The following is a 13,259-nucleotide window of genomic DNA, read 5'->3' as shown; positions in this document are numbered from 1 at the left end:
TGCTTTAAAAAGCTTTAATCATACATGTTATGAAAATATAATCAGCCTATTTATTAATAGAAGAACTAGAAATGTGATAAATTCAACCTAATTAACTTCATTCTCTTCTGTTGAGTTTGGTAAATTTTATAATCAAAATGTCAAAAATTACTTTTCATAATCATTTTGAGGCGTCACTCAGAATTTCATAATTTCTTGCTAATGCAAAAATTTGCAAAAATCAAAATGCAACGCCGCAATTTTTTTATTGTTACTGCAAGTTGTCAAAATATTTTATATTGCTAAAAAATTTTCTTTTTACCAGATGGCTGAAACGGAATCAAGGTATTTAATTAATTAAAGTTTTTAATAAAAATATGTTGTTTTTTAATGTTTTATGATATTTATGTCAAACAGCGTCACTTTAATTTCCATAACGATCAATAACATATGCAAATAAATGCAACAATCGACGATTCTGACATCAGTGACAAAAATCATCAACACGTGATCGTCAAATCGGTGACAATTGTGAAAAGTACCGATTCTCTCTCTCTCTTTAACAGTACTTTTTTTATACTCTATATTTTCTTTTATTTTTATTTCCCGTCGTACGGTTTTTACACAAAAAAACTCAAAAAAACTTTTAAATAATTTATTTTATATTAATTTTACAAACTATATCTGGGTAATATTACAACATTTATATTATATATTAATCATATATACATATACATATATAAATTTTAATTTTAAAAATTTCACTTTAACAAAATATAAAATATCTTTTCAAATCACTTTAATTTTATTAATTATAAAAGGAAATTTTCTCTTAAAATGATTCAAAAAGTTATTTTTTTTTTATTTCTCTTGTTTTTAAATTTTTTTGTGATCTCATTTTTCTGTGGTCCTTTAAATTTTTCTTTCTTACTGGCAGCATTTTTATACATATATAAGCAAATTAAATGTTGACAATTTACAAAAAATTCCTATATTAAATTTTAATTTAAAAAAAATATATTCATAATATAATTATTATGAGATTATAGAAACGTAATATAAAATATTGATCTCATTTCTTAAAATTAAAAATAATCCTAAATATTTATTTTTAAATTTATTTTTTTTTTTCTAAATTTTATTTTCGTTTATTTTTTACATTTTAGTAGTAATAAGTTGTAAATGACAAGAAATTGACATAAGCACATAAAATTCTGTACAAAAATATTTTTGTTAATATTTTAAAGAACAATTTTTTTTTATATTGACTAGTTATTAATAATATTAAATTATGTAAATATAGTGACTATAAGTAATCCAATATTAATTGATGTATAATAGTTAAAATTTTCTCTCATACAGTTTATTCACCCGTATTACGAAACATTATATTCCTTATTATTTTATATGTCAAATTATTTACTATTACGTTATTTCATATGTCATATTTAATTGAATTGGTAACATTGATTCTTCCTCTCAATTTTATTTATGAAGCTATATAACTATTAAGTCAAAATATGTATAAACTTATTTCATGTCATTTACTCCTTTCGAAATGCATATGTGTTGTGTTGAAAAAGAAAAAATGGTTTAAATCAATTTTGGATAATAAAAATAATGATAAATGAAATGATGAAATTCAAAAATAAAAAATAAAAAATTTTTAAAAATAAAACTAGTGTGATGTCATCTGGTGATAAATTTATGAAATTATACAAATTAATTCTTTGTTTCCTTTTCATATTTTTTTTTTGTGTTTTTTTTTTTTTTTGGTTTTTTTTTTGTTTTGTTAATTTATAGTCGTCGGTAAACGGTATGGAATTGTTGATTCCTTGTTTATTTTGACTTTTTATTTATTCTTTTAGTAAAATGTGATTTAGTCATTTTGGTATTTCTTTTCGAAATACTGGTGATCTCTCTGTGTTAAAGAAAAAGACAAAAGAATAAATATACCCAAGCAGATTTATTATATAAAAGAAATATGAATAAATTTAATCAATTATAAATTTTATTTCGAAAAAAAAAATAAAAAATTTTTATGTTAATTTTTAACAATAAATTCTGGCAGAATCCATTTTGAACAATAATTTTTGGCATTATAAAGACAAAGTGAATGTCTAAAATTAGAACGTCATATGCTTTAAAAATTCTCTCACTTTCGCGCATTATTATTCTTTTATTCTTTTCAAAAAAAATTCTAAATATTTTTAATTTATTATAATTTTTATAAGACCATATAAAAAAATTTTAATAAATTTTTTCTCTTTTTTTTTCGAAAGTAAAATCTTACATATGCTTTTCGTTTATTGTTTACGAACACAGTCACAAACACAATATTAATAAATTTAAAAGCGAATCGAAAATCGTAGTGGGATTTTTGATTTTTTTTTGTTTTTGAATCGATAATCGAAAGTCAACAATGCGAAAAAAATAATAACGAAAACAAATCAACTGACATAATACGATATGCATGTTTATCGAATTAAATTTAGGATACAGTTTTTCTTTGATATAAAATTTATAAAGTTATAAAAGTTATGAAAGTCTTAATTTTTTTTTAAATTATAAAATTTAAATTCATCATGTAATATGCATTTTGCACTTCCAAAACTATATACAAAAATGAAATGACATTTGACAGATGAATTTTTATTGCAATTCGAATATAAAATTTCGATTCTCTGCGTATATGGTATTATTACTTAGTGATGAAATTTCGAAATGAAATAAGAAAATTTTTCGATTATTTGGAAATTGTAATGAATAATACTTGGTACATCCTGAAAGTCTGTATGATATTTTCAATTAAAGTGTCACGTGCCATTAAAATGAAATTATTCATGTTATTTTACGATCACGATTACGTACAATTGGAAAATTGTTGTTCGCTTGGATTGTATAGGAATTTTTTCAATTATTTTAAAATATTTGCTACTATCAAAACTTATTCACGTAAAAAATCAATTAAACATTTTACCTGTATTGTTTTTTTTTTGTGTTTTATTCCACGTGTAAATGTTCAAAATCTATCCCTCCAGGTACAATTCTATAACGTCCTTTTTCACGAAAATATATTGGTTCAATACTATCATCCCGTAATGTTCTCTGTTGATAATCATTTGAAAATTCAGAATGTATTAAATCTTTAAAATGATCATCTGATAATGTTCTTTGTTGTGTATCGAATTCTTGACCTTTTGTTTCTAATTCTTTTAATAATTGTTTAAGTTCAATATCTTCATTAAAAGTTTTTTGTTGCTGGGTATCAATAGAGTCTTGATTAAATTTTAATTGATCAGATATTTGATCTTTATTTAAAGATTCTTGTATAGAACCATAAATTTCTTTAAAATGTTTTTGATCTTTATGTAAATCACTATTCAATTGTATTGAATCGATTGCAGCTGTTTGTGTTCCTATAGATTCTTTCGATTTTGTGCTTTCATCTAAGATTTTTCTCAACTCAGCACTATTGTCTAAAAGCTTTTGTTCACTTTGAACAGATTCCTGTTTATCAGTTGTTTGTATTGAACTGTTTTCGACTATCTTTGCAGAATTCAGCAATTTGTTATTCTCTTCTGAAATTTGTTTCAATTCTGCATTGCTATCTAAAAGTTTTTGTTCATTTTGAATAGTTTCCTGATTGTTAATTGACTGTATTAAACCACTTTCAACTACTTTCTCTTGCGAAGAGTCCTTTGACTTTGTATTTTCTTCTAAAACTGATCTCAATTCTGCATCGTTATTTAAAAGTTTTTGTTCGGTGTGAATAGTTTCCTGATTACTATTGGATTGCATTGAACCACTGTTGGCTACCTTTTCTTCTGTAGAATCTTTTAACTGTGCATTTTCTTCTACAACACGCCTAAATTCTGTGTCGCTGTTTAAAAGTTTTTGTTCAGTGTGAATAGTGCCCTGATCACTACTCAATTGTATTGAAGCACTTTCAAGTACTGTCTTTTGCGACGAGTCTTTTAATTTCGCATTCTCTTCTAAAACTGATCTCAATTCTGCATCGTTGTTCAACAGTTTTTGGCCGGTGTGAATAGTTTCCTGATTACTATTTGATTGAATTGAACCACTTTCAACTACCTTCTCTTGTGAGAAGTCCTTTAATTTTGCATTTTCTTCTAAAACTGATCTCAATTCTGCCTCGTTATTCAACTGTTTTTGTTCGGTGTGAATAGTTTCCTGATTACTACTGGATTGAATTGAACCACTTTCAACTACCTTCTCTTGTGAGGAGTCCTTTAATTTTGAATTTTCTTCCAAAACTGATCTCAATTCCGCATCGTTATTCAACAGTTTTTGTTCGGTGTGAATATTTTCCTGATTACTATTTGATTGAATTGAACCACTTTCAACTACCTTCTTCTTTGAGGAGTCCTTTAATTTTGAATTTTCTTCCAAAACTGATCTCAATTCCGCGTTATTCAACAGTTTTTGTTCGTTGTGAATATTTTCCTGATTACTATTTGATTGAATTGAACCACTTTCAACTACTTTCTCCTTTGAGGAGTCCTTTAATTTTGTATTTTCTTCTAAAACTGATCTCAATTCCGCATCGTTATTCAACAGTTTTTGTTCGGTGTGAATATTTTCCTGATTACCATTTGGATGAATTGGACCACTTTCAACTACCTTCTCCTTGGAGGAGTCCTTTAATTTTGTATTTTCTTCTAAAACTGATCTCAATTCCGCGTCGTTATTCAACAGTTTTTGTTCGGTGTGAATAATTTCTTGATTACTATTTGATTGAATTGAACCACTTTCAACTGTTTTCTCTTGTGATGAGTCCTTCAATTTTGCATTTTCTTCTAAAACGGATCTTAATTCGGCGTCGTTATTCAATAGCTTTTGTTCGGTATGAATGGTTTCTCGATTGATATTTGACAGTATCGAATCACTTTCGACTACTTTTTCTTGCACAGAATCTTTTGATTTTGCATTCTCTTCTAAGATTTGTTTTAACTCTGCATTGCTATCTGAAACTTTTTGTTCAATGTTAAAAGAATCCTGACTGCTGCTACTGTACTCTATTGAACCATTCTCGATTTCTTTTTTCTCTTTATCTAAAAGTTGCGTATCAGTAGATTTTTGGTTATTACTTGATTGTGTTGAAGCATTTTCAATTATCGTTTGTTGTACAGAATTGTCCTTTTCAATTTTTTCTTGTCCAGAATTTAAATTTGATTGTAATAATTGGCCTAATTTTTCGTTAGTGTCCAAAATTTTTTGTCGAGTTTCATCAAACTCTTGTAATAATGCTCTTAATTCTTCGTTGCTATCTAAAAGTTTTTGTTGTCCATCAATAGATCCTTGAAAACTATCAGAAAAATTTTGACTATTTTCATTTATTTCTCGTTTATTTCCAGTAATTTGTTCATTTGGTTTCACATTATCATCATCTACAGTTGAGTTGTCCAGGGTTTCCAAATTTTCTATTATTTGCTTTTGTTCCGAATTATCTAGCCTCACGTCTTGTTTATCAGTCGTTATATCCAACCCATTTGTGCTAGATTCAGTTTTTGAGGCCTCCTTATTAACTGAAACGTCTAAATTTTTATCTCCAACTGAGCTTTCTACAAACTTAGTTTGATCAACATTTTCATTTTCTTTTGTTAATCCACTTGAAATATTTATATCCGGTACTGCAATTTGCTCAAATTTATTCAAATCATTTGTTTTAGAAACTTGTTCATCCATATTTTTTTCCAAATTTAACACTGACTCATTTTCTTTATTAATTTTTTGAATTTCTTGTCCTAATTTAATTTTTTCATTTTTATCTTCTTTTATATTACTGTTTAATTCTGAATCTAATGGTATTGCGTTGATTTCCTCATCAGGTACATTTATTATTTGAACAGGAATTAATATTTCTTGCAATTGTTGATTTGAATTGATCTTGTCAAATGATGATTCTTTTTGTTGAGATAATTTTGAATTTTCATTCAATTCCATTTGTTTAATATCAAGTTTTGATTGTTTATCTAAACTAGATTGAGCTTCTTCAATTGAGCTACCTAATAAATCTTTGTTGATTGATAATTCTTTTGATTCCCGAGTGTCAGAATTTGTTACAGAATCCGTTTTAGTACCAGAATTTAAATTAAAAGAAAAGTCATTTTTGTTTTCAGGTATAGAATTCGTTTCCCCAACTAAATCATTCGAATCATTTTTGACGATTTCATTTAATTCTTGAGAACTTTCTAAATTTGCTACTTGTTCTTTAATAGAATCGTCTATTGAAATATTTCCAACTTCAGAACTTTCCGTCTCACTTGTGTTATTTACCAAATCACTTTCATTATCCTGATCATTTTTGTCAGCGATCTTTTCCAGCTCTGCTATGTCTGATTGCTCACTTTGTGAGTCACTGGACTGTGTAGGAACATGAGAATCTTTATTAGATTCGTTAATTGTATTTTTGGATTCAGAATTATTTTCAGTTGTTGAAACACTTTCAATTTCTTTATTTTCTGCTATATCTTTTGATGATTCAGTGGAATCTTGTTTAATATTCTCTTTTATTTCGCTTTCCGATGAATCGTTGGACTTCTTTTCTTCTGAATCAATTTGACCTATCATATCATTAGAATTAGACTGAAGTTTGTCTGTAATCTCTTGTTCTTTTTCAGTTGTCACATCAATTTGACTTAATACAGTCTGCTTTTCAAAATCGTCATTGTTCAAGTTTTTATTTAAATTTTTCAAATTGTCTGATTCAATCGCTAACTCTTTGGAATTTTCAATAACTTTTTGGTCTTGATCATCAATTTTTTGTTTTGAATCATCGGTTACTGATTTTGCTTCTCGGTTTATTTCTGTTTCCCTAATTTGAGATTCTGAATTTGTAACCAATTCACTTGCTTCAGGTGATATCGATCTTGAAGTAACTACTTTGTCTTCATCCAAATCAATTGGAATTGTTGTAGTGCTGTTAATCGTTATATCAATATCTTCATCAATTTTCTCATCTACAGTAGATTCAGTAATAGATTCTTCATCTTCATAAAAATTTTTAAATGTAAATCGCGATGGAATTTTTCGATCAGTAATGCCACCAATTATCTGGTCATCTGAAGTTTCAGTTGTTTCAGGAATAAATTCAGTTGTTACAGGTATTGGTTCAATTGATTCAATTGAAGAAATAACAGGTGTTGTTGTCAAAACCGGCGGGGTAGATTCTTTATTTATATACCATTTTGGATAATTTTCATTTTCATCTATGTCATCATTGATTTTACTTAAATCTAAAGGGATCTCATTTTTAAATGTTTTTATATTTTGAGCTCTAGATGGTCTTAATCTTGTTCTACTCCTAGTACTAGTTTCTTCTTCAATTGGAGTTGAAATTGTCGTTATTTCTTCAGTAGAAGCTGTTGTGCCTCTAGTTCGACCAATAGGTCTAGGTCTTCTAGAATTTATAGGTCGTGAAGTTGGTTTAACTGATTCTTGTGAATCTTCATCCTTTTTATCTTTTTCATTTGAATCATTTTTACTTTCTGTCGTTGCTTCTGTTGATGTTGTAGATTCTGTTGTTGATGATGATTCACCGCTTGTCGATACTTGTAATTTTATTGTGGTTGTCTCCACTTCTTTCGCTGAATCTTTTTCAAGCGCAACTTCAGTTGACTTTTCTAAATTTGATTCTGATTCATTTTCATTTGGTAGCGATTTTGATGACTCATCCGAATCTTTTTTTTCATTTTCATTAGAATCTTTGTCATTTGATCTTGTATCCTTTGATTCTAATTCTATATCTGATTTCTTATCAGATTCGATATCTGATTCAACAGTAGTTTCTAAAATTTTTTCCGTTGTACTTGCTTCTGTTGTTGTGGTGGTTGCTGCCTTTGTTGTTGTTGTTGTAGTAGTTGCTTCTGTTGTTGTTGTAGTGGTAGAGGAAGTAGCTTCAGTTGATTTTATTCGATCAATTGGTTTTTTTGAAGTTTCATGTTCATCAATTGAATTTTCATTTAACGATTGTGATAACTGAGATTTTGTAACTCTTATTGATGAAGGTCTTGATGGTCTACGAAAAAAACTTTTTGTTGTTGATTCTATTTTAATTTCAGAATTATCTTTATTCGAATCTACTTCTGATTCTAATTCTAAAATTTCATCTGAATTATCAATTGATGCAGCTGTTGTTGTTGTTATTGCAGGTTTTTTGAAAAATGGTTTACGAGTTTGAATTTTATTTATTGGTTTGACGGGTTTTTGAATTGATGCTCTATCATTTTCGTTATCATTATCAATATCATCATCATCATCATTATTTCTAACATTATCATGTCGATTATTTGAAGATTTTCTGTAGGGTTTGTCTTCACTAATATCATTATCAGATGAATCAGATTGTTGATTTGATTGATTATTTTGTATTAAAACTCTTTTACTAGATCTATAACCACCACCTGGTTCTCTATAACTATGAAAACGTTGTGCTGGTTTAGAATCCTTAACTTTACAACATTTTGGATAAGGAAGTGTTGTATCTAAATATTCTGCATCTGGATCCCATGGGCAGCTATTTTAAAATAAAAATACATAAATACAAATTAATTAATAAATAATAAAATATAAATTATTCTCTGTTTTTTTTTTTTTTTGTTGTTATTTTTAATTAAATAATCAATTTATCACATCATTTTTGAAATTAAAACAAAAAAAAATTAATCAAATTCAAAAATTGTTTTTTTTTTTTCTTCAACAACCAAAATTTAAAACCACCACCTTAGCATGACCTCGATTTTAATATTACATCATAGCCAATGTACATACAGACATACTATTTAATTTTGTGTATAAAAAATTTATTTCAAAACTCAAATTAAACAGTTATTTAATTTATTTTCCACTTTTTTTCTTTTGCTATTATATTGTTGCCACTGTCATATACGGATAAATTGTCCATAAAAAAAAATATTTATTTTTTAATATTAATGATTCATATATAAAGAAAAAAATTCAACACGATATAAGCAACACTATTAAATCTTCTTCTTTTTATATTGCTTTAAATTTTACATTCCACAATACACACAGATGTAATGCATGTAAATATTACACTCATACAATTATTTTGGCATTCCATTAAAAGCACTTTCATTAAATTTCATTTTCTTTCATAATTAATTGTATCCACTATAATTTCCATTTAATTTATAATTAATATTATAAATAATTCACTTACTAATTAACTTTAGCACGTCCACTACCATCTCTAAAACATACAATTTGTAAACATTCATCTGGATGATTTTGACGTTCACCCGGTTCTAATATTAAACCATTTAATTCACATTGTCCTGAATCATTTAAACGTAAATCCTTAATTAACGAATATGTTTTAACATTATTTATTAATATCAATAAATTGATACTAATACCGATTAGACTAGATATTTTCATTATTGACTTCATTTTCATACGAGATCTAAACACTGACTGAAGATTCTCATCAAGATACAAAAAATTTTTAAATTAAAAAATTTTTTAAAAAACCGCTATTAAAACAAAAAATAAAAATATCCACACATAATAACAAAAAAAAAAAACTATTTTGGTAAATAACCGAATCCCAATAAATTTTCTACTGAATTCTCAACAAAATATTAAATACAAAAACAACAATAATAATGATATAAAATATACTTAAAGATGATGATGATGATGACGACAACAACAGTACAATTGTATACGACAACAACCACTATATAAAATGATGACCAAAATACAAAAGTATAAGAAAAAAAAAATTTCCTGTGCAAAATTATTATTATGATTCCAAATAAAAAAAAACACAAAAAGCATAAAATTGAATAAAAAAAAAATCACTTAAATATCTTTAAAATCAAACTAGTTTCAAGCTAAAGCTAAAATAATCATATTATGTATATACATACATACAGCACTGGAATGAGAGAGAGAAAGAAGCGCATACCTCAGCTTAAAGTAACCAAATTAATGTCAACATATTATCATAGCATCCAAATTAGCATAATCAATAAAAATGCTAAATGTTAAAAACAAAATAACAAAAATAATCAAAAATCAAAATAAATGGTTAAAATTGAAAAAAATCGAAATTGTTTCTTGACAACTATAAGATAGAAAACCAATTTTATTTGTTAAGCTCAAGAAAGAAATTTATTTTATAAAAGAACATTGTTTTAGACAATATTGATAACTAACAGGCCAATTTCGGTAATGACAAATAACTTGAAGGCTACTTACGATAGTGACAAAGTACAGCATGTGATAAAATAAATAATTATAGCATATACCATTATCGATTATAGTGAAGTAGTTTGTAAAACGTTAGCATTTAAGAGTTAAGAGTCGGCTTTCTTGGGTATACTTTACAAATTACATTATCTTACAAATTACGTATATAGGTACGCAAGTTCTCATAATAAGTTCTCGTGACATTTTTTATTTTTCATAATTCTGTTAAATATAATTTGAAATTTATTATGTTTTTATGTTAATTATTTATTTCTTCGTTATTGTAGCTGGAGACTATATCACTTTTTCTCTTGAAATAGGAGAGAAAAGAATTTTATTCCGAAGAAAAGAGAATTTTTTTTAAAAATACATCTACAAAAAAAGAGAGAAAATAAGTTTTCGCTCAACTCCTCTTCACAAATTACCAGTTGTGATTTGATAATTTCGCTATGATTTATGATCATTGTTCACATTTTTAATTCACAATCACAGTATTCATAATAAACTACAATTATTCCATTCCGTCTCTAATAGTCACGATTATATTTATGGGAACTTCCATTTTTCGAACAATAATCATAAAAATTGGCAGAATTTTATATTATTTTTAAATGAGAGTGTTTTTTTTTATTTTTTATTTCTCTATGAACATCAATTAAACGCCAAAATATTAATCCCAAAAATTCATTAACACTAAAGAAGTAAATGCTTTATGATCAGAATGCATACAATAAAATTTAACAGTAGAAGTGTTAATTATATTAAAAGATTTTATTGAAAAGCAATTAATTAACCAAAAAAGTGGAAACATCTTGAAAAAATTTTAACATTTAATTCATAATAAATTTATTTCTAAATGTTAAATAAATATTTTTGCAAAATTTTAGCAACTTGAACCATGGAAGAACAAAAATTTTTATTAGAAACCATGGGATCATATAAATAACTAAAATTCTCTGCTTCATTTGTATAAATTATCAAATTCAATAAAATACTTTTCATCTGGACTGTACCTCATAAGTTGCACTTTTACAATCATAAACGAAATTAATATTTTTCCAATTAAGAATGCATATAAGAATTCCATAATACTCTTAAGAACATTTTACAAATAAAACAAATGTCATGCTTTAATGCGTGTTGAAAATAATTTAAAATAAAAATTATAATTACTGTAGACAGGTTATAATTCTAAAAATCTCAGGTACCTACTTCAATTTTATAAGATTTTAATTTTGCTGTTTTTTCTTTACAATTATTGATTTTCTTATATAAAAGGTGTGTGTATTTACGAAAAAGCTTTCAACCGTTTAAAAATGCCGGTTTCGTTCAGTATTTCTGTTTGTTTTTATTTATAATGAATAATAATTAATAAAAATATATTTTTTTTTTTGTATATTTACAAAAAAAAAACGACACAAAACAAAAGAAAAAAAATATTTATTTTCGAAATCCTTTTTTTTTTTTATTTTATTCTTTTTTGCATTAATGAAATTTTATTATTAGATTTAAATGAGATCTTGAAACAAGATCCATGGAAATGAAATCATTTTGTCAAAATATCGAACAATAAACGAATTATTAATCGAAAAATTCGATTATACTAGATAAAATTCCCGATATAACAGTTAATAAGATTTCAATATCAATACTGACAATATTTTTTACGTACATACGTATATTTTAGTCACATATAAAAAAAAAAATCTAGAAATAGACTCGAGGTGAGATTTGGACTCCTATGACCCTGTTATTGTTCACAAGATACTGATTATTAGTATCGGTTTAATTATCGTTGATTATGAGTACCGGTTAAACAATTTCCTTACTGGAGTTCCCTTTTCATTGAAAAGCTAATTTCTTTATTCCCTCAAAAATAATTCAATTTAAAAACTGTTATACGTTAGTAAAACTATTCCAATCAATTATGAAACGAAGTTAATTTTATGCAGCCTAAAATCCTCACACTTATGAAATTCCTCTGATTTAAAGAAAAGGACTAGAACTCATTTTCATTTAACTTTCATCTTCTTTAACATTAGCTTTCATTTCTTTCAACCACATTTAATTATCTCATATTATTTCTTCATTAGGATTAAAAAAAAGCACAATAATTTTAATAAGATATGATCCGAGACGGTGCAAATAAGGTATAAAAATTGAACTAATTAATGAAATCAATTTGATTTAAAAATTTTTCCTTTATTTTTGTTGTTTTTTTTTTGCTTCAATACTTTGATTTAATTTCCAGGAAAAATAAATTTATATTTTTTATTATACGTGTATAACACTAATGATTCGGTTTTTTTTTTTGGATGAGTCAATCAACAATTTCAAGGACATTTTGGTACACTCATATTGAAATTATGAATATAAAAAAAATATTTATGATAAAATCTTTTATAATGTTATACGAAAATATTTGCAATATGAAATTCATATATGGTTGCAACTATACACTTACTTTAAATATTAAATTACAAAGTATTATTTTCCAATTTATTACAATAATTTACAATAAAATATAAATTAATAATTACAATTATTGATTAAAAAAATATTATTGCAGTGTGATTATTACTTTATTTCTTTATAATTTGTAAAAAAGAATTGTAATACGCAATGTTTTATAAATATAATTGCAAAATATCGAATGACAAATACTTTAAATACCAGAAAATAGTAGATAATTAAATTTTTATATTTCTATTTTTAAAAATCACTAGAATCCTAAAGGCAATCCGATTTTTCCCATTTCGGATTATGCATACTTTAAAGACCGAAACAGAAGTTGAAAAAAAAATTTTCCGGGATAATAAAAAAATGTTATACACGCTATTTATATTGAAAATCCCCATTAAAACTGGTATATACAAACTACTTAAAGAGATTTGTAACTTTTATTAAAAGATGAATATGAATTATACATTATTGATTCCTATCTTTAACTTAAGCTATTTCTTTAAGTGATGACAATTTAAAAATAATTTAAACACGGAAGCACTAATTCTTTTACAAATTGAATGAACAAATTATTAAAT

The 13,259-nt window shown here is 25.6% G+C and overlaps 2 protein-coding genes across 2 annotated transcripts in view; one reads left to right on the top strand and one right to left on the bottom strand.

Annotated features, from left to right (window-relative positions):
- The window catches only part of LOC129619378 (uncharacterized), a 131,280-nt gene that overhangs the window by 51,903 nt on the left and 66,118 nt on the right, over window positions 1–13,259 (top strand). The window lies entirely within an intron of this gene.
- Window positions 1,162–9,419, bottom strand: LOC129619377 (myb-like protein X). Its single transcript, XM_055534626.1, has 3 exons — window positions 9,185–9,419; window positions 2,960–8,518; window positions 1,162–1,900 (listed from the first exon to the last, which is right to left on the bottom strand). Exons 1-2 carry the CDS (start codon window positions 9,412–9,414, stop codon window positions 2,983–2,985), a joined length of 5,766 nt encoding a protein of 1,921 aa, XP_055390601.1. The 5' UTR covers window positions 9,415–9,419; the 3' UTR covers window positions 1,162–1,900; window positions 2,960–2,982.

The sequence above is a fragment of the Condylostylus longicornis genome, unplaced genomic scaffold, assembly GCF_029603195.1.
Source record: "Condylostylus longicornis isolate FDR11 unplaced genomic scaffold, ASM2960319v2 ptg000013l, whole genome shotgun sequence".
In the NCBI taxonomy this organism is placed as follows: Eukaryota; Metazoa; Arthropoda; class Insecta; order Diptera; family Dolichopodidae; genus Condylostylus; species Condylostylus longicornis.
This window is presented reverse-complemented; position numbering and strand designations above follow the sequence as displayed.

Coding starts and splice junctions, on each gene's coding strand:
- LOC129619377 (XM_055534626.1), bottom strand. CDS start 9,414: ATGAAGTCAATAATGAAAATATCTAGTCTAATCGGTATTAGTATCAAT. Junction 8,519..9,184: donor GGACGTGCTAAAGTTAATTA/GTAAGTGAATTA, acceptor ATTTTAAAATAG/CTGCCCATGGGATCCAGATG.